Raw genomic sequence first — 19,730 nt, forward strand, 5'->3', positions numbered from 1 at the left:
AGACAGATTCAGCTTTTTTATTTGTATAGCGCTTTTACAATGTAGATTGTGTTAAAGCAGCTTCACATAAATGGTCATAGTAACTGGAACAGTGTGGTTCAGTAACTGGAACAGTGTGGTTCAGGTTTTAGTGTTTAAGTTCAGTTCAGTTCAGTTTAGCTCAGTTCAGTGTGATTTAATCATTACTGAGAGTTCAAACACTGAAGAGCAAATTCATCGATGCGTAGCTCTACCAATCCTGAACCATGCGAGGCAGTGGCGACAGCGGAGAGGGAAAAAAAACTTAAAACAGATAGATAGATAGATAGATAGATAGATAGATAGATAGATAGATAGATAGATAGATAGATAGATGGATGGATGGATGGATGGATGGATGGATGGATGGATGGATGGATGGACAGACGAACGGACCATTCATAAATGTATGAATCCAGCTATCCATTCATAAATGGATAGATGGATGGATGGATTAATGCACATTATTATATTATATTATATTATATTATATTATATTATATTATATTATATTATATTATATTATATTATTGCGTTTTCTGTTCGAGTGTGTGTGATGTGCAGAGTGTATTGAGTGTAATTGTAGCGTACAGGCATCTTTCGCCAGCAGGGAGTCACAGTAATCAGACTTCAATGTCATTTCCTGTCGGGCAGGCTCGATCTGACTGAGTGAGTGAGTGAGTGCGCGCTGCTGCTGCTGCACAAGAAAACACTGACGAGCGACTCAACAACTTTATCATAACTGGAAATTAACTAAATCTGAGAGGAAAACCTTTTATAACTGTTTACATCTCATGTTTCTTGTCTCCCACTCGCGTAGTGAGAAACGGCACACTGTTTTATCCACTTTACGATGTTTTCTGTCAAGTTTTTCTGACTTTGGGAGAGCTTGAAGACGAAGATAAATATCTTGATTTATACAACGCTTGATATCACAAAGCAAGCAAACAAAAGAGGAACAACGAGTGTCAACGTTGATGTAAATAAAGAAAGTTTAATAGTTGAAGAGAGAGAGAGAGATACATGAAGAGAAAGAAAGGACTTTTCCCCCGCTGAACGGGACACTTGAAAGTTTGTTTTGCGCGAGCATTAAAAGATGCATCACTGAAACAACACTGGTTCCGAGCGACCATTGCAGGTAAGACTTTTGGACTTTTCTTGTTTGACATTTGTGTCATGGTTGCCTATAAAGTGGACCGTGGACACGTTCAACAGGTTTGAGTGAGTTTCAGCAGGAGCGTGCAGAGACTCGCCACAGACAAACCACAGCATGAAAACTAACAGACTCATGTTGTTTGTTGTTTCGTGATTCATACACCATTATAAGGAATTTAATTCTTATTAATGGAGTTTTTAGTTGCTATAAAGCTATTTAATCATCGCACGACCTTCATTTAAGAGGTAAAAAAGTAATATTTTTTTTCAGCACATGATATTTTAATTACAGTACTTGCACGCTCGCCACAGGAATGCCATGGTTTAAACATTAAACAGTTTATTCCTTTATTTAGCTAATGTTTTCAATCTTTAAACCAGTGTGTTGAATCCTAGCACAGCAGATATTGATTCTGTTTGGCAGCATTTCTCAACATCGTTGTGGCATTTCAGTTTTTTTTCTTCTGCCAAGCATTATTTCCCAAGCCGCTGGTGTTTTTAAGTACTTTGGCCCACTGACATAAGCTGAACAATAGCAGGGTGATAGTGGGAACAAGGACAGCTGTGTGTTCACAGACCTGATTTCTTAAGTGAGATTTTTTCTTTTTTGCAGGGTAATTTCTAGTCACCTGGCATCTGGGTCCAGAACAGATGTCCAAAGAGGACCACAGCCATAGTGCCAGCCCACCCGAACCTCCAGATGGAGCCCAACCGGAGAGACTGTCGGATGGAACTGTCTCAAACCCAGGTACAAGAGACACTAGCAAACAATTTTTTTTTTTTTTTTTTTATGAAAATCTTTGGATGATTACCACTCAATCACATACAATAGCTAATGAACTCTGATTGTAGGCAGCCATTTAAAGTTGGCTTCTTAGGGTCTATTTACACTACAATAGGTTTTGCATGTTCATTTTCATGATAAAAGTGTTTTGGGAAATGTAAATGCATAATTGTAAACAGTGGATTCAAATCACAAGTCTTTAAAAATGCCAAAGTTATAGTTTTATGTAAACACCAGTAAAAACAGCAAGATCATGCAGGTGCGTAGTACATATATTACTAATACATCTTAAATATTGTGTCAATTTTAAAGGCACTTGTGATCAAACAAAAACAACTATGGCAGATAACATGTAGATTTATTGACAGAGCAGCTTGTAAAATTACCAATTAAACTTTGCTAACTTTATAAACTATATTCTAAATTCTAAACACACATCAGTGCCGATGGCATCTTTAAACAACATTTTTGGATCATCCCTGGGAGAACAAGCCCACAAAGAGTATATCCATTAAGGTAATGTTTACTAACAAGGTATCAATGCCAAGTACTGAGGTCCCTTCTTTGTACCTTGCTTAAATGATCTAGGATGATTTGGCAGATCCTGGATCATTGAGTTCTTCAAACAAGTCTGGCAATCAGATTAAAAAATATAAAAAGCTGCTTTATAGTTTCATGTGTCAAGATTATTTAGCAATTTATTTAGTTTTACTTTTAAAACAAATTTTCTTTATTATAGTAGGCCTATTCAAGTTTAATCAAAAAAAGCATTTTGATATTGGTAAGTGTCTGCAACCTTTGGGAAGCATCAAATCACTGCCAAACTAGCTGTCAAAACTTGTGCATAACTGCTTTAACTATTATTACTTTCCTTAAAAAAAATGAGAATATTGGCCATGTCTATTAATTATACTAAAGCAGGGTTGGCAGTATGCGTTTGTATCTATAAACATTTATATTAATAAATGTTTTTTTAAACACTTGTGGAGAGAACACTATTATTGCTAAATATCATTTTTAAAAACGATTTTACTATTTTCCCCAGTGTACATAATCTATTACTACTGTAAGAAAATATCAGCATTGGGTACATACTTTCAGTCCCACCTTTGCTTGAAATGACCCGATCTAATCCTGATTATTTGAAATTAGCCTGCTCCCTAGCAGGTTTAAGCTACCAGACCTATTGTTATGACAGCAACTCTCGGATGAGTTTTGAAGAACGAAACGATCCTGGATCGTGTCAAATTGTCAGTAACCAAATCTAGCAAATTGAGTAATCCATGTATGAAGAATGGACCCCTGGCCTGTAATACTTGATCCAGCATTTGTTTTAGTTTTCATGTATGTGTAAACAAAAATCATTTTGAAAATATCATTTAGAAATGATTTTTTTTTTTTGTGTGTACTTGTCAGTTTTTGACTACCACGTAATTTAGATGTAGCCTTAAAGGACACTTTTATACTTTTTTTTTTATTTATCATTCAGTTTTTGTATGTTTGTTCTGTTTGGTAGCATGCATGAACACAGGCGCTTAATGTATGCACTCTAGAAAGCTTCATCTTCAGCCATTGTCTGTGCTTCCCAAATGTTATGACAGAAACAGTTGCTGGTTTCTTTGAATCCACTCACACAAGGATTCTTCAACATGGGTGTCTGTTGTTTTTGCGATCCAAAATATTTTTTTGTTGTTGTTCATCTACTGTTATTTGCTGACTCTTTACTTTTTGGACTGATACAACAGTCTGATTCAACCTGCAACTTGTTGAAAAATGAAGTAGTGCAAAAACGTTTCAAAGTGCATGTGCGGACTGTTAGTACATTGGATGACTCACGTGTACAGACACTCGTAAAGTATATAACAGAAGTATATTTTGGGTTTAAGACATAGGTAAACGTCTGACTGTTTCAAAAGGAAGACAGCTTAATTATACTTCCTGCTAAGATTCTTTTTTTAAACCAAATTGCAGAGTAGAATCTCATGTATGCTTTGTTGAGAAGACAATGCCTGAATGCACTGCTTCGAGCTTGCTGAAGAAAAAATTAGGGACAATCATTAAAAAAAAAAAAAAAAAAAAAAACTCAAATTAAACAAAGATTTGAGAAATACTATAATATATATGTCTACAAATAATGTGGGGCACAGTGTTTAAGTTTGCTTGCAGCTTTTCTTTGGAAACTGCCGATATTCAAAATTAGGAGGTTTTAGTCATCTGCTTCTCATCTGATCCTGCTGTGGTTGGGTTCTTGCTATGATGATTTCTGTGCAATTCAGTGTGATGATGACTCTGTAATGAGATGTAAATTCACTGGGGCCAGTATGATTGCTGTCTTCTGAAATGCCTTTTTTTTGTTTGCTTATTTTGTTCAGAAAAGATGCAGATGTCTGAGAGAGCCAAAGTACACTTATAAGCTAGCTAAAGTTGCATTCAAAATCAAAAAAATATAATCAGACAATAATGAAGTTGAGATGATCATTCTGTAATTTTGGAGCCGCTTGCATAGATTCTGTGGTAACTACTGCTACAGTTCATATTTCTAGTAAAAGCTGCTATATTCTAAAGTATGTGAAAATACCACACATAATAAAATGTCTTTACACCAAACTACTTCATTATTCAGTCCAGTGTTTGAAATAAATCCTTCTGTAAGATGATTTATATATCTGTGTGCATCAGTGTAAAGTAACAAATTACAGATACTCAAATTACTGTATTTCAGTAGTTTTTCTCAGGAATTGTAATTTACTAAATAGTTTTAAAAATTAATACTTTTACTTTTTCTTGTACATTTTTAGTATGTTTTTTTACTCCACTACTTTCCTTTAATCCTGCAGTCACTACTTTTTTTTTTTTTTGTCCATGGGGATTGGCCAAAGTGAAAAAATCTGAATCAGTCTGATCAAATAGCACATAAAAAGTAAATTGAATCATACTGAACAATATCAAGACAGGAGCGCTTTATAAATGCAGCAAACCTTTTCGAAGCATTAAAATGTCCTAGAAAATTGTCCAAAAATCTTGTCAAAATCAATGACCCAGAAACTTTTTATAGACAGGCATGTCACTGATGAGAAAATTAAGGATGTTGACTGTATGATGACTAAAATCACTAAACAGCCTTAAACAATTAATAAATTGAACAAATAAAGAATGGAAGGAAGGACCAAATAAAGGAAGGACTGAACAAGGAATAGAAGGAAGACCCGAAGGAAGGAAGGACCAAACTAATGAAGAAATGAAGGAACAAATGAACGAACGAATGAGAGGAGGAATGAAGGAAGGACAAAATAAATGAAGGAAGGATTCAAGGAAGGACTGAACGAACAAATGAATTAATGAACAAAGGAACAAATGATGGAAGGAACTAAAATCTAAATAAATGAATGAGCAAATGAATGAGGGGACGAACGAAGAAAGGAACAAATGAATGAAGGAAAAACAAACAAACTAATGAATTGAGGAAGGAATGAACAAACAAACAATGTGAGGAAAATTAGAAGGAACGAATATTGACCTTATTCTCCGCAGACGAGCTGGCGCTGCCATTTGAATCTTTTTGGCATGAGACTTCCGGTCTCATTCACTTCCATTCATTTTTAGACATTAAAAACTGCTCGTTTCGCTGTTTGATGTTGCAAACTTATATTTCCTTGTTATATTATTCTACTTGGTCTGTATAGTCATGCAAACATTTGTTTGTAGAGCAAGTAGTTTGACCGTTTTTTGCCGTTTATTATTTCTTGTCATTTCTCCCATAGTCGACTGAAACAGAAGTTCTAAGACAATCGCAAAAACAGGCGCACTTCCGCATTTTAGAATAAGGTCAATGGGAATATCACTGAATGCACCACAGAATATTACCTTTACACATCCCTGCACAAACTGCCTGAAAATGCACCAACTTTTCACAGTGTAATACTCACTAACCTTGAGTATTTTTAAAAGGGCAATTAATGGTACTTTTAAATAAGTATGATTTTTCAGCACTCTTTCCACCACTATTTGTGTGAAATGACAAGTAGTTAAATTTTCTGCTAGTAATGCAGTGTTTTTTTCAGGATTTCCTGGGTTTGTTTGTGGGTATTTTGAATTACCATGTTAGAGTAGAAAATATTTATTACTGATCACACAACCATGCTTCCCTGATGAAATGTGAATGACAACCGCAGCTTTACTTCATCATGTTTGCTATTTGTATTTTGGTTAATCATCCAGCCCCACTTTTATATATGGACGACGCAAGAAAATGTATGTATATATATATATGTGTGTGTATATATATATATGTATATATATATATATATATATATATATATATAGAGAGAGAGAGAGAGAGAGAGAGAGAGAGATCATTTAAACCAAGAAAAAGTATGCATATTTAAATGATCTTTTTATTTATGTAGGCTGTGGCATATGAACTGCATGCAGCAAGGCAGCTCACTAAATTTACAAGAGCTAATAAGAGTTGACACTATTGTTTTTGTGCTTGGCCAGGGAAAGTCTGCAAACAGGGTCTATGGTGCTAGTGAAGCATTCAGTGGTTTGATGAATATGCACTTTGCTTAGCTTTGGCACCATGCTTTTCAGTGAGCTTTGGTTTGTCAGTAGGACATTAGGAGTCTCTGAATTTCAGAGAAAGAACTAGCCTCTTGGAAATGCTCTTCAGATTTGCCGTATTGTTCTACTAGTGAGGGTTCAAAGTTCCAGATTAGTCATGGTGTTTTTTTTTTGCTTTTTTTTTTTTTACAAAGAGCACTGCTAAATATGTGTGGACTGTTTGTGTGAGTGTGTGTACAACCCTACATATCTGTGTTTGTGCTGGGGGCCTGTGGATTCATACATACATACGTGTGAACAACAAGTGGCTTTGAGAGTGCCACCTCTGCAAACTGCCACAGATCCACAGAAATCAGATCCGCAGGCGGAGGCCGTATTTACTGTGGGATAGGACAAGTCCTGGCCCAGTCCTTCTTTTGCATAATAGTGCTGCAAAAAGCAGCGAGCGTGTTGATTCCTGTGTGACTGGCACAGCCAATACACAATTTCGAGTCAGCCACAGTCAAAATTAGGCTACCAGGCATACATGCTATCTGCCAATAACTGCTAATTACATTGAGCTTTCAATCGTTCCTAAATATTTGAGGCTTGTGCCTCAACATGAAGTGCACTTATTTAAATTGTGAAGAATTCTTATCTCAAGGCATTTAGGCAATAGCTTGCATTGGTCATTGTGGTGTTTGCATTTATTTGAAGATGAGTTTAAATTTAAGATGTTGCAATTCATTTTCATTTTGCTGTTAATCTGGGGTGCTTTGATATTTGTAATAGGTATAACATGGAATGGATGGAATTTTACAAGTTTTTCATGAATTAAAGATTGCTGTACATATAATCAATCAGATTGTGAAATGGACTAGTGTCTGTGAATATTAAACTGCAAAATGACTATTTAAATCTCTTAAACTCTATAGTTTTGTACACATCAAATGTGTGTGAACCCCATGTTGTCTAAAGATATATCTCACTATATCATCTCACTATATGAGGACACACAAACATCTTTAGAGCTGCTCTGAGATTCACTTATGCACTGTAAAAAAAAAAAAAAAACTTGCTGCCTTCAATTCTTATGTTGAATTCAAAGTTTTCTAGTCTTCTCAACTTACAGTACATCAATCAAATTGATTATTAATATTAAGTTCAAATTTGTGTAACTTAAAAATGTAGTTGAAATCTGATTAACTTAAATAAAATAAGCTGAAATATTTGATGTCTTGACCTTTTGATTTATTTCAACATAAATGGAGTAAGTTCACAGTACTCAAATAGATTAGTTTTTTTTTATACTCAAGTAGTTTGTTGCAATCTGGTTCCTCTTACATTTTGTTACCTTATCTTATTGGGTTTTACAGTGCTCAGTTGGTTTGAGTTCTCTTCTTTCATTGGGTTTTACTGTGCTCAAGTTGCTTTCCTCAAATGGATTAAGTTCACAGTACTCATTAGAATTAGTTTTTGAACTTAAATGGTTTGTTGCAATCGGTTTCCTCAAATGGTTTGAGTTACCTTTTTGGGTCTACAGTCTAATAAAGTCAGTAGGTAGGTATTATTTATTATAAACTACTCAAAGTAGGAATAATAACAATAATAATAATAATAATCAAATTAAAACAAATTGTCAAGGAATAATAACACTATTTTTCATCCATGGTTTTATTAGACCCAGTAAAATAATGCAATTTGAGAAAAAGTTGTTTCATATTGTTCCAAAAACTGTAACTGTATATATAGTCCTTTTAATACTACAGTTTAACAACAATAAAAATGTAATCCAGATGGAAAACAAGATGCAATCAACTAAAACGGGGGAACAAATATGGAAAATATAAAACTGAATTTAAAAGAAAAACAATACTGACTTCAAATGGCTGTAGTTAAGCCCAACTGGATCTGCACTCGTAGTCTAAAGAACTTTATAAAAACACAAGCTTGCATGAGGCTGCCTGATTAGGGATGTGGCGCCCGTCCGAGGCTAAACACTGCCTGCATTGACTGGCCTTCTTCAGCTGTAGCGTCTTTAGTGTTCTGTGTACAAGCCTGACTCACTGTGGGAGATGAAACATCCACACTAACTCCCTGCTCTCCAGACTGTATGACTAAAGCTGTTTTTGCTAAGATACACAGAAGGATTTGCTATTTCAAAAAATGTGATTTTTTTTTTCCTTAGTTCAGCAAGAATTAAGACTAAAGGCTTTTTGTGAAATTTGAAACTTGAAGAACTGCCAACATCTCTGCTTCTGCTTGAATTGAGTTATGATTTGACAGTGATGACAGAGAGTTCTGTTTGTTTTTAAGATTTATGAATCCTGTAACAGTTTTTACATAAAGCGCAGATATAAGAGAACTTCATGGATGTGGAAGACTGCAAAAAAGCAACAAATTCCTGTTATATCTGTGCACGGAGCTTTGAAAAGATCATTTTGCATTATCTTTCACAAATCTATGGTCAACGGTGCAGAAAGCAGTTATGTGATGTGATGGTGGATTATTTCTCTTCACATTAAGAAATCTTGTAACTTTAAGTGCCCTGGTAGACAACTTTCTGTGTTTAACAATCTTGTTGCGCAGATCATTTGATCTAAGAATTGCTAAATCTCTGAATTGTATTAATGCACGTTTTATACATACTCAAGGACAGTTTTTATTATTATTTCTTAAGAATGTTCTCTTTTCATGATAGTGTATTTGTCACAATACATGCCACAGTTAACTTCTTTAACAAGGTCAAATGTGTACAGTATGTGTGAATCTGAATCAAGGGAAATATCTTAAATTACATTGCACTGCATGATTTAATATATTATATATACAGCTTTAAAAAAAAATATGTGAGAAAAGGATACTCAAAGCTGAAAATCGAATGCTAACCCACCTAACGAATATTGAAATATTGTGGTCCGGCGCAAATTAACAGCTGACTGGTGCATTAAAATTAGAATAAGTTTCATTTACTTTTAAAGTTACTTATAGCCAGTAAAATATTTTTTGGGGACTATTGAAAATTAAAGGAATAGTTTATTCAAAATGTATAATTGTGTAATTTATTATTCACTTTCATGTTGTTCCAAATCTGCAAGATCTCCATTCATTTTTGAAACACATTCAGATATTTTTGTCCCTCCAAGACTGCAATATTCAAAGCCCAGAAAACTAGCAAGGTAACAATAATGTTAGCCCCTTTCACACATACAAACCTTAACGGAAAATTACCGGCAATTTTCTGGAAAGGTCTATATATGTGAACAGGCCCTTTTTAAAAATACTTGTAAATTAGTTCTGCCAATTTTCTGGAAAGATTAGTTGTAATATTACTGGTAATTTACTCGAATGCTGTGCTGTGAGAAAACAGAAGGAAAATTGGCAGAAAGAGTGCATTTACAATTAGAACACACTGACGTGAGACATCTACTCCAGCCAATCAGAAAATTCAGACGCAGTCACTTCCAAACCGCCGTTTGTTTACCTTCAAGCTCTACTTCAGTTGCTTGACGCATGTGCACGGGAAGCAGCCAATGAGCACCAGCACACATATTATGGACATCTCAACATGTGAAAGTGTTCCTCACATCTTTACATCAAAGTTGTTCACAGTACTTGTCCATCCACAAAATTTGTAATGTAATCAAATGTGTAAACATAGCTGCGGTTTGCATTTTTAACTTTGGATGTCTCTGGGACAAAGTAGCTGTAGGAACTTCAAAGCTTAAAATAAACGTAAAATCATAAACAAAAGCCAGACTCCTTCTATGTTTACTAATACAAGTGCTGCCATTTAGAGCTCATTTCTAGATAATGATGTCAGAAGTTACTGTTATTTTGGAATGGATGTGTGAATGGTCTTTTTACCTGAAAAATTCCGGAGTGTTCTTGACTGTGCGAACAGTACTTTTTTTAATTTACCGGTAAAGTTTCAGTAATTTTCTGGATATTTACCGGTATCATTGTGTGAAAGGGGCTATTGTCTTTTCATTGTCTTTGCCACAATGATGTGCAGAATGTTGTTCAAAGCCCTGGAAGTTGACCATGTGCATCCAGGTTGTACATCAGCAGCACATCACGCATGCAGTTCACAGTGCTCTCATGAAAGTGTGTCCTGTACCGATGCTGAAAAGAAGAAACCGCATGCCGAATGATGTTATTATTATACAATTTTTTGTTCATACAAATGTATTCCTGTAGCTTCATTAAAGTACATCTAAACTACTGATGAGATGACACATGGACTGGGTCAAAGATGAATGAAGATATTATGGATTTGAAACTACATTAGGTGTAGGAGTAATTAATAGACAAAACTTTCATTTTTGGGTGAACACTCCCTTTAAAAGTTAGCAGATGCAATTGTATAAAGCAGGTAACCTTGATTCACAGCTAGAATTCACTACAGAATGTCTTTAAGAGACCATAAAAAATGTATTGTTATCTAACATTGTTCTCTTGTCAAATAAACTCTTTACCTTTGGTGCTACTCCTGGCCCTCAAAATGTTCATAACTAATGGGGTTGGCTTTGGTGCATCATTAAAAAATGTCTATATTTTCATTCTGATTTGAAATTTCAAACACTGTCCAATAAAAACTTTTGAGGGAAAATTAGATCACCAAGCGACCACAATAACTAATGGCCCACTGATGTACAGTATATATATTCTGACACAACTGAGCACTCTTGTTCAAATGGATTGATATTAACGCTACATATTTATTAGATTTCGCTCAACTGGTATTTAAGATGTATACTTTGGCGTCTCTTGACATGTCTGGTGCAGATATCACTCGCAGGCCTTCTTTGTTTGGGAAATATTGAGGGGAATTCATGATGTTGGAGAATTGTGAGGTCTGTCTTGATGCTTGGCCTGATGTTTTGTAGTTGCTGTTGAAATCCTCATGTAGGGGGGCATTTGTGCAGTTTTCACATCAGTCATAAATCTTACTGGTAATAGAATGGCAAATTAGCAAGCGTTGCTCGAGAACATTTGGACTAAAAGAGTTCAAATGAGAGAGCAAGAAAGAAAGAAAGAGAGAGATCAATGGTGACCTATGAGGCAGCTGTTGGACATTCACCAGTGTGTTTGAAACTTCCTGTTGCTGCTTTGTAGCCAGCAGAGGTGCGTGACTGTGCAAAAGCAAATGTTTTTATGTTAAAGAGAACCAGGAGACGTGGCATGTCACGCTCGGAGATGCCAAGCCCTGAAACAGATACAGACCCCCCACTTTCTTCACAATCTTGTATCTCCTCACAGAAACTTTCAAGCACAAGATATAGTGCTGTTAAATCCTCCCTAAAGCCTGTTAAATACCAGACATTTTCTTTTTTTTAATGAGCTTACAGTGTTTTCCCCCTCCTCTATTGTACTTGCTAAATAATCTGTGAATTTGGAGAAATTCCAAAACAGTTCTTTTGAAGCTTTTCCCCCCTAAGCGCGTGTTTTTACTCTTGGCCAGTTTACAAGTCCAGATTAGACTCTATTGTTTCAGAGCCAAGCTTAGTGAAGACGTTACCGTAGCTATCAGCGCGTCTCTTCAGAGGATCAGCCACAGACATTTGCTTAATTATTTTCTTTTTGCTTCCCTAATTACATCCCTGAGGGGTCATCGCTTAAAAAATTGTGTCAAAGTCATGATGGGCTCACAAATGTGTAACAGGGGAGGATGAATGTGGGCTTTAAATGAGGCGCTCTGCTTTAATCCATCTGAGATGCTCCACTAAGTGGCACCACCTGTTTCCTGTAGCACTTAATGCAGTCGCAGTGCATTGAGGAAGGTGAAGATGAATGCGAATAAATGGGAAACACTCATTTTTGTTTCTGGGAGCAGTAATTAATTTAAAGCCCTGTCAGGGATTGACCATGGGGATGGAATACATTGTCTATGGTAGACATTTTCATGTAGTTGTACATAAAATAATGTAGAAAAAAATTATTTTGACTCTCATCTGGAGCACTTAATGCTGATAGTCTTTTCCAGGCTCCGGAAAGAGTCTAAATAAAAAAATAAAAAAATAAACATAAATAACTAAATAAATGGGTAGTAAGTTGTTTAATGATTTTGTATGTTCTTTTTATAAAAAAAAAAAAAAAGATTAATTAAGTATATATTACTTATATATAAGTATATATATTAACTATGCAGGTTAGGATTATTAGGCAAGTTATTGTATAATGATGTTTTGTTCTGTAGATTATCAGGAAAAAATATAACTTAAAGGGGCTAATAGTTTTGTACTTAAAATAGCTATTAAAAAATTAATAACTGCTTTTATTCTAGCCGAAACAAAACAAATAAGATTTTTTCCAGAAGAAAAAATATTATCAGACATAGTCTGAAAATTTCCTTGCGCTGTTAAACACAATTTGGGAAATATTTAAAAAAGAAAATAAAAATCAAAGGGGGCTAATAATTCTGACTTCAACTGTTTATATATATATATATATATATATATATATATATATATATATATATATATATATATATATATATATATATATATATATATATATATATATAAACAATTGCAGCATTAAGGATATTTTCAGTAAAAACTTAAAACATAAATACACAGAGAGAGGACATGTCAACAATATATTGAACCATCTGTTTATATTTTCCAAAACAACTAACCACAGAGTTGTGGGAACAGAAAAATATGAATCTGTAAACAATTTTTAGATTTTAAATGGGGAAATGCGTTATGGATGTGACTAAAAAGTCTGTGAGTATAGTATACAACATACTTTGTAGAAATTTTGTGAAATAAACTGCACAACCCAAAAGAAACAATGATAATCAAACGGTTAGGAGTTGGCTCACTATAGAACAAAAATTATTTATTTTATTTCAATGTACTTTTTTTTTTTCATTTATGAAGAAAAAGCTCCGTTATGGATGTAAAAGGTGGGAAATTGGCACTTGTGTGTCTTTGGTAAATCGATTATAATTCTTTGAGAACATTGACAAAGACATTTGAGTATTTGTACAGTACTGTAAAATTCAAGCCTACACAATTAAACAGAAAGGGTTTAGTCATGTATTGAAACGATAATGTATGTACTGTAAAAAAAAATCAGTCCTTTATTAATATAAAAAAGAATTATTTGTTGTGGACTCAAATTGGATATCATCTCATAAAAATGTTGTAATTAAACAATTTATTTTAATAATTGCAAAACAACTGACCTGAAAAATCGTAACGCTGGCCTAAAAAGCAGAAAGATAAGATGGTTGCATCAGGTTACCAATTAATTGATATGTGAATTCTGACTACAAAATCATGTTGCACGCTTGCAGACACGCATGCTGTATACTGTTGCATTCACACCAGATGCGGAAGAAGAGTCAAACACAAGTGATTTACATGTTAAGTCAATGCGAAGATGCAAATAGACATTTTGTGTCACGATTTGAGCGTTTTGCGGAATTGATGTGCTTAATGCACGAATCCGTCTAGTTGGAAAATCTGAACTTTAGTGGACATTCACGTTGCGTGACCCAATCAGGAGTTATCTCTTGTAGGTGCATGATTATGACGTAGCGCCTTTTGTTGGTGTCTTGGGGGAAAATCCCCCTGCCGACATCAGTTCAAAAAACTGGGCTCGGCTCAGTTGTAAGCACACTGAAAGCTTTCATCATCCAGGTACAGTTTCTTGAGGAGTTTATGAACTCACAGGGCTGGGTGCACCTCTGAATGGATCTAGTGGACTCAGACACGTCTCCAAATGAATCAACAATGTTTATCAGCCTTCCCAAAGCACATAAACACAGCTATTCTCTCAATAAAGTCCATGTTAGCCATTTAGCAACAAAGCTACAGTCACCAGGCAGACAGAAGCCCTGCCCATGACGCAAATCAGTGTCTATTGCTCTGTGAATTTTAGAGGATTTAATGCACGAATGAGGCAAGTAAACTCTAAATGTTCACCTGTCTATTTACGCAAGGTATAGGCAGGTGGGTTTGATTAGAGTTTGAGCTAAATTTTGCAGGACACCGGCCCTCCAGGACAGAAGTTTTCCAGCCCTGCTGTAGACACTGCCTCAATAAAATAGCAGCCATTAACCTCAGCTCGCAATTGTTGATACTTGCAAATAGGTCTTACAAAAGCACAACTGCTTAACATAACCTATAGTAGCTCCCAGCATTTACAGCTACATTCCACATGTTGCATAATGATATTAAAGAGAGAAATCTCAATCATTATGCGAACACGTTACAACACATTAGGAATCTGTCCTTGATGACTTTTAGCCCTCCACTTTTGCACCTTAAGACACAATAACTTATCTCAGAGAAATCTGAAAGTACAGCCGTTATGAATTTGAGGAATGCAGCCTGCAGCGTAGTTTGATTCCATAGCCTTTCAATTCCCAAATCTGTATCCCTCTGTTCTCTGTGCCCTGTGGCCAGCACATTGTTCCAGATGCCTACCGAGCTACAGCGAGCCTGGTCTGCCAAACCTGAAGCCGATGATAATATTAGCCTACAGCTGCATAAAATCGACCTCATTTTTATGCCTTTCATTTCATCTGTTCTTTTACCTCTCCCCCTTGTTTTTCTCATCCTCGCGCTGTGCTAGCATGATATCACCCTCTGTGGATTTTAAAGAGTGATGGTTTTAATTAGTCAGGGTAATGACAAGTAATTAACTCCCAACACAAGTGGCCGTTGCTCTGCTCCTCCAGGCTCGCCTCTGAGATTGCCTGATATTTAACAGTTTTCTTTGTCACGTTACTCCAATCCATTTTTTTCCTCTCTCTCCAGGCACATGCCGAATTCTGCAGATGCAAGTTTTACTGTTTGACTCTGCAAATTATCTCTGGATTGAAAAGGATATTATTTTCGCTAAGAGTATACTTTTCAAATAGTGTAATCTCTTGTATTCCATTAAAAGCCGAATTTACAGTCATCGCTGTTCGGGGAGGTCTCGTCAAGTCAAAGGAGAAGTTGTGGATCTCGGAGTTGGGGAAAAGTTTCAATTCAAGCCCGTCTCTCGCTTAGTCTTCAGTTCAGCTATTCCGCTGAGACGCATGGGGGTGTGAAATATCTCTAAGTCTCCTGTCAGTCTCTTTCTCTTTTGTCTCTCTCTTCTGAAAGAGCATTAGTTGGGGTTGCTGAGGACAGAGCGGCTCTGCCACAAAATAAAGAAAGGCTGGGGCTTGTGAGTTGAGAGTATTTCAAAGTGTCCCTGTAAAGCCACATGGCTGCTCAGTCTCTAATACCAGCCCTCATACCTGACTGCTCGAAGATTATAGAAAGTCTCAGTGTGCTCTCCCAGACCTCAGGAGTAAATAAGGCAACACCACAGAAAGGAGAGAGAAAGAGATTGAGGAAAAAGAGACACAGAGGGAGATGGAGAGCTTTGAGGCAGGGAGAGTGACTCACAATCAGATGCGTATGAGTGTCTTGGCCTACTAACCAGGGGATGTTAAACACACCCGCCGGACATTGGTCATTTGGCTCACTACTTAAAGGTAAAGTGTGTCATTGGACTGTAATTACAGTTTAATACGCAGAATTGATGTTTCTGAAAAGTGTTCTATGGTTGTTCAACAGATTTACGTACTGTATGAACATTTAGTGGTGCAATGTATTGATAGCAGTTCAGTCAGTAAGTCATGTAGACTTGTACTTCTCAGAAACAAATACATCAGACCTTATGTTTTAAAGCAAAAAAAAAAAAAGACATACGAGTAAATAATTCTCTGAAATCTCTCTGTGAGTGAAATTTCTCATTTAATCAGCGTGATATAAGCAAGTTTGTCTACTCAAGTAAAGTGAAGAATGGCGTCAGTATTACAATATTCAGTTTCCTTTCAGCCAGATTCAGACCCTTAGGATATTCCACACAACCTCCACATTAGGGCTGCTCATTATATTGTTTTAGCATCGATATTGTAATGTGTGTGTCCGCAGTAGTCACAGGTTTATGATATTGTAGTTGAACAGGAACCACAGTTTAAACCATGCATTATTTGTTGAGTCATTGCAAATTGTAACCATAAATTGATCAATTAGTTTATCATCTGCGTGTGTTTTTAAAGCATGTGACTGTGTGAGCGTTTCAAGCCACTTTAAAGAATTTTGGCACAAGATATTATGTTTGTAACTTTAAGAAAAAATTATTTTATTTATGTGTGTGTGTGACGCAAGTCTTAAAATGTCATACATTTTAAAAACAAAATTTCTTAAATTCAAATTTTAAAAAAGTCTTAAATTCACTAAAAATATGTTGTGTGTCTTAAATAATTTTAAACTGGTCTTAATTTTCCTCTGTCCAATTAAAGCTACCCAATCGGGCTGACATCCATTCAATCACTAACAATCCATCTTAATGAAATCAGGGAAAGAAAACAGAGCAATAACAGCAATATATCGCTTTTTTGCTATCTTTTATGCATACAAAGATGATTTACAGAAGTAAGGAGATTAGACTGTAATATTTAGAAATAGGCAAAAAACGTAAGGTTTTATAACAGAAATGCATTAGGTTGAATAGAAATTATGCTCAATTCGGACCAAAAGCCAACAATTTTATATATTTTGGATTATTTATGTAATTGCCTCCACAATAAATATACTTTTAACAATGTTAAGCTTGTCGTTTAAAAAAGGGAAAGTAATATTATGTTGAAAATAGTGTATACGACTAGTTTTTTGTTTTGACAAGTTAAAGTATGTCGCTACGAAATGTAATTACATTTTTTTTTGTGGCAAGCAAAAAAATATATATGTATAGGTCCAACCGGGCCATTAGAAATAATCATTAGTGTTTAGCCCTGTATAAGTCTAAAATTTAATTCATAATGGTCCTAAAAGGGTCTTGAAAAGTCTTAGATTTGACTTGATGAAACCTGGAGAAACCCTGAATTATCAAGTTATCAAATTATCAATTTGTGCCTGAATACTGCTTGACTTCCAGAAAACTTTACAGTATGGATTATTTCATTTGAATATTTGCTCGATTGTGTTTCTCTGCTTGTGATTTGTTATATTTCAGGCAGATGCACTCTTCTACAAAATTATCTCATTTAATCAAATTTTATGCATTCTTTTCGAATAGAGCTATTCATTTTATATGCTAAAATGATATACTCAATTGCAGTATGTATCGCAGAAAATTAAAATATCGCAATGTCAGTTTTTTTTAAATATCATCTTATTCTGCATGCATGGGTTTAAGAGTGATAATATTGTGTTTTTTACTTATTTATTTGATTTATTTTTGAATAAATGGCATTTTAGTCTGGTTTTGTCAGTACCGTTTTTATAATAAAACATGTGTGGATTCATTTTAATGGGTCAATCTATGACATCACAAACTCCAAAAAAAAAAAAAAAATGGTATGTATTAAATATCTAAACTTAAAGTTACAAATAAAGGACTTTGGAGTTTGTAACATTGCGGGCATTTTATTTTATTTCCAAACATGCACACTACACTGATTAATATCAAAATATAAAAAAGCATAATAGGAAAAAAAACAAAACTTTAATAGCGAGTTTAATAACATTTAGTTTTTTGTTCCACAGAAAAAAAAAGGTTTGGAAATAACATTAAAATAACACAATTCAAAATTTTGAGAGAACTTTCCCATTAAAAGAGTATAACATGGGCCAATGTAATATAGAATATTTTTGTGAACCTTTACAGGGATTGCACAAATAAGATGCTGATGTACTTTTTCCAAGGAGTCTTTACCACATGACACCTCATTCCTGTTGTCGTGGGAAAAGTGCTATAAAATTTAGGTGGGCTCCCCCCCACAACCCCGAACATTACATGTTGCACAATACCTCTAATGCCATAAAGTCTTTATGGCCATTACCCACATACTATATTTTTATTCCTATGTTCTTGAGTTGTTTACTGGGAGATGTGTGAGCCGTGTTTACAAGTCAAGTAAAATTTCTGCCTGTAGGGTCTACATGCACTGCATGTGCATGGAATATACTATGCGCACACCATAGCCATCACATTTTGCACATTTTATTTATGTTTTTATATACTTGGCAAGCTCTAAAACAACTTGAGTGTCTAAACCACTGAGATCATTAACCCAAAGATCTGATTTTGAAAGGCTTTTGCAAACGTGGCATAATTGCTGAGATCATTAAATGCAGGTTCTTGAAATTCCTCATCGCTTCAGCCACATAATATGGAAGGCTGAGCTGAAACCGTGATGCTGGCGCAGTAAATCTCCCCTGCCTGCTGTACGGCTTGATTATGATGAGGAATTAAAGCTCTGCCTCTGATAACTGCTGGGTTCCAGTTGCTAATGCTCAGTGATCCACAGCAATGGGAGAACAGAAGGCGCTGACGCACGCTTCACTGCCACAGTGGTATAAAGGCAGACTTCTGTTCAGCAGTGTTACTGAGGCAGGCTTCAGTGGTCTGTGTTTTAAAGCTAAAATGGTTCATAAACGTGATCCTTGTCTGTCCACAGCCCCTGCTCTGCTCTCATACAAACCCACAACAGCTTATAAACTCTCTGAACCCTGCAGGTTTCACTCCCTCGGTTTTCTCTTTGTCTGTTTCTTCCCTCTAGTAACTGGATATGTATTAGAAGACAGCTTTCTAAAATACTTTGAATTATCCATAGTTCAATATGTCAGCATAATGACAGCTGATCTTTTATTTTATCTGTGGTGTCTGTTTCCTTGGTGCTCTAAGTTTGTGTTTGTTTACTTTTTTTATTTGCTGTAACTGTTATGGACTGGCCATTTGTAGCCTCGATGATTTGTGACCATCCTCCAAAGCATAAGGGATTTCATTTAGTCATTCATTCAATAATAAAATATATATACACTGAAATTACTTTTTATAGGCGACGCAGTGGTGCAGTAGGTAGTGCTGTCTTCTTACAGCAAGAAGCTCGCTGGTTCGAGACTCAAGTCAGTTGGCGTTTTTGTCTGGAGTTTGCATGTTCTCCTTGCGTTCGTGTGGTTTTCCTCCGGGTGCTCCGGTTTCCCCCACAGTCCAAAGACATGCGGTACGGGTGAATTGGGTAGGCTAAATTGTCCGTAGTAAATGAGTGTGTGTGGATGTTTCCTAGAGATGGGTTGTGGCTAGAAGGGCATCCGTTGTGTAAAAACATGCTGGATAAGTTGGCGGTTCATTCTGCTGTGGCGACCGCGGATTAATAAAGGAACTAAGCCGACAAGAAAATGAACAAATAAATGAATGACATTTTATATTTAGTCACCTTGGAATTATAAGGTTC

The 19,730-nt window shown here is 35.6% G+C and overlaps 1 protein-coding gene across 2 annotated transcripts in view; it reads left to right on the top strand.

The window, feature by feature from the left end:
• Positions 1-679: 679 nt before the first annotated feature.
• Positions 680-19,730, top strand: part of mdfi (MyoD family inhibitor) — a 56,119-nt gene continuing 37,068 nt past the window's right edge. For both annotated transcript variants that reach the window (XM_003199484.7, XM_009305998.5), the window contains exons 1-2: positions 680-1,156; positions 1,787-1,921. In XM_003199484.7, the coding sequence (XP_003199532.3) occupies positions 1,825-1,921 (97 nt within the window). In that variant the 5' untranslated portion in view covers positions 680-1,156; positions 1,787-1,824. The remainder of the gene's footprint in view (positions 1,157-1,786; positions 1,922-19,730) is intronic.

Source organism: Danio rerio, chromosome 11 (genome assembly GCF_049306965.1).
Source record: "Danio rerio strain Tuebingen ecotype United States chromosome 11, GRCz12tu, whole genome shotgun sequence".
NCBI classification, from domain to species: domain Eukaryota; kingdom Metazoa; phylum Chordata; class Actinopteri; order Cypriniformes; family Danionidae; genus Danio; species Danio rerio.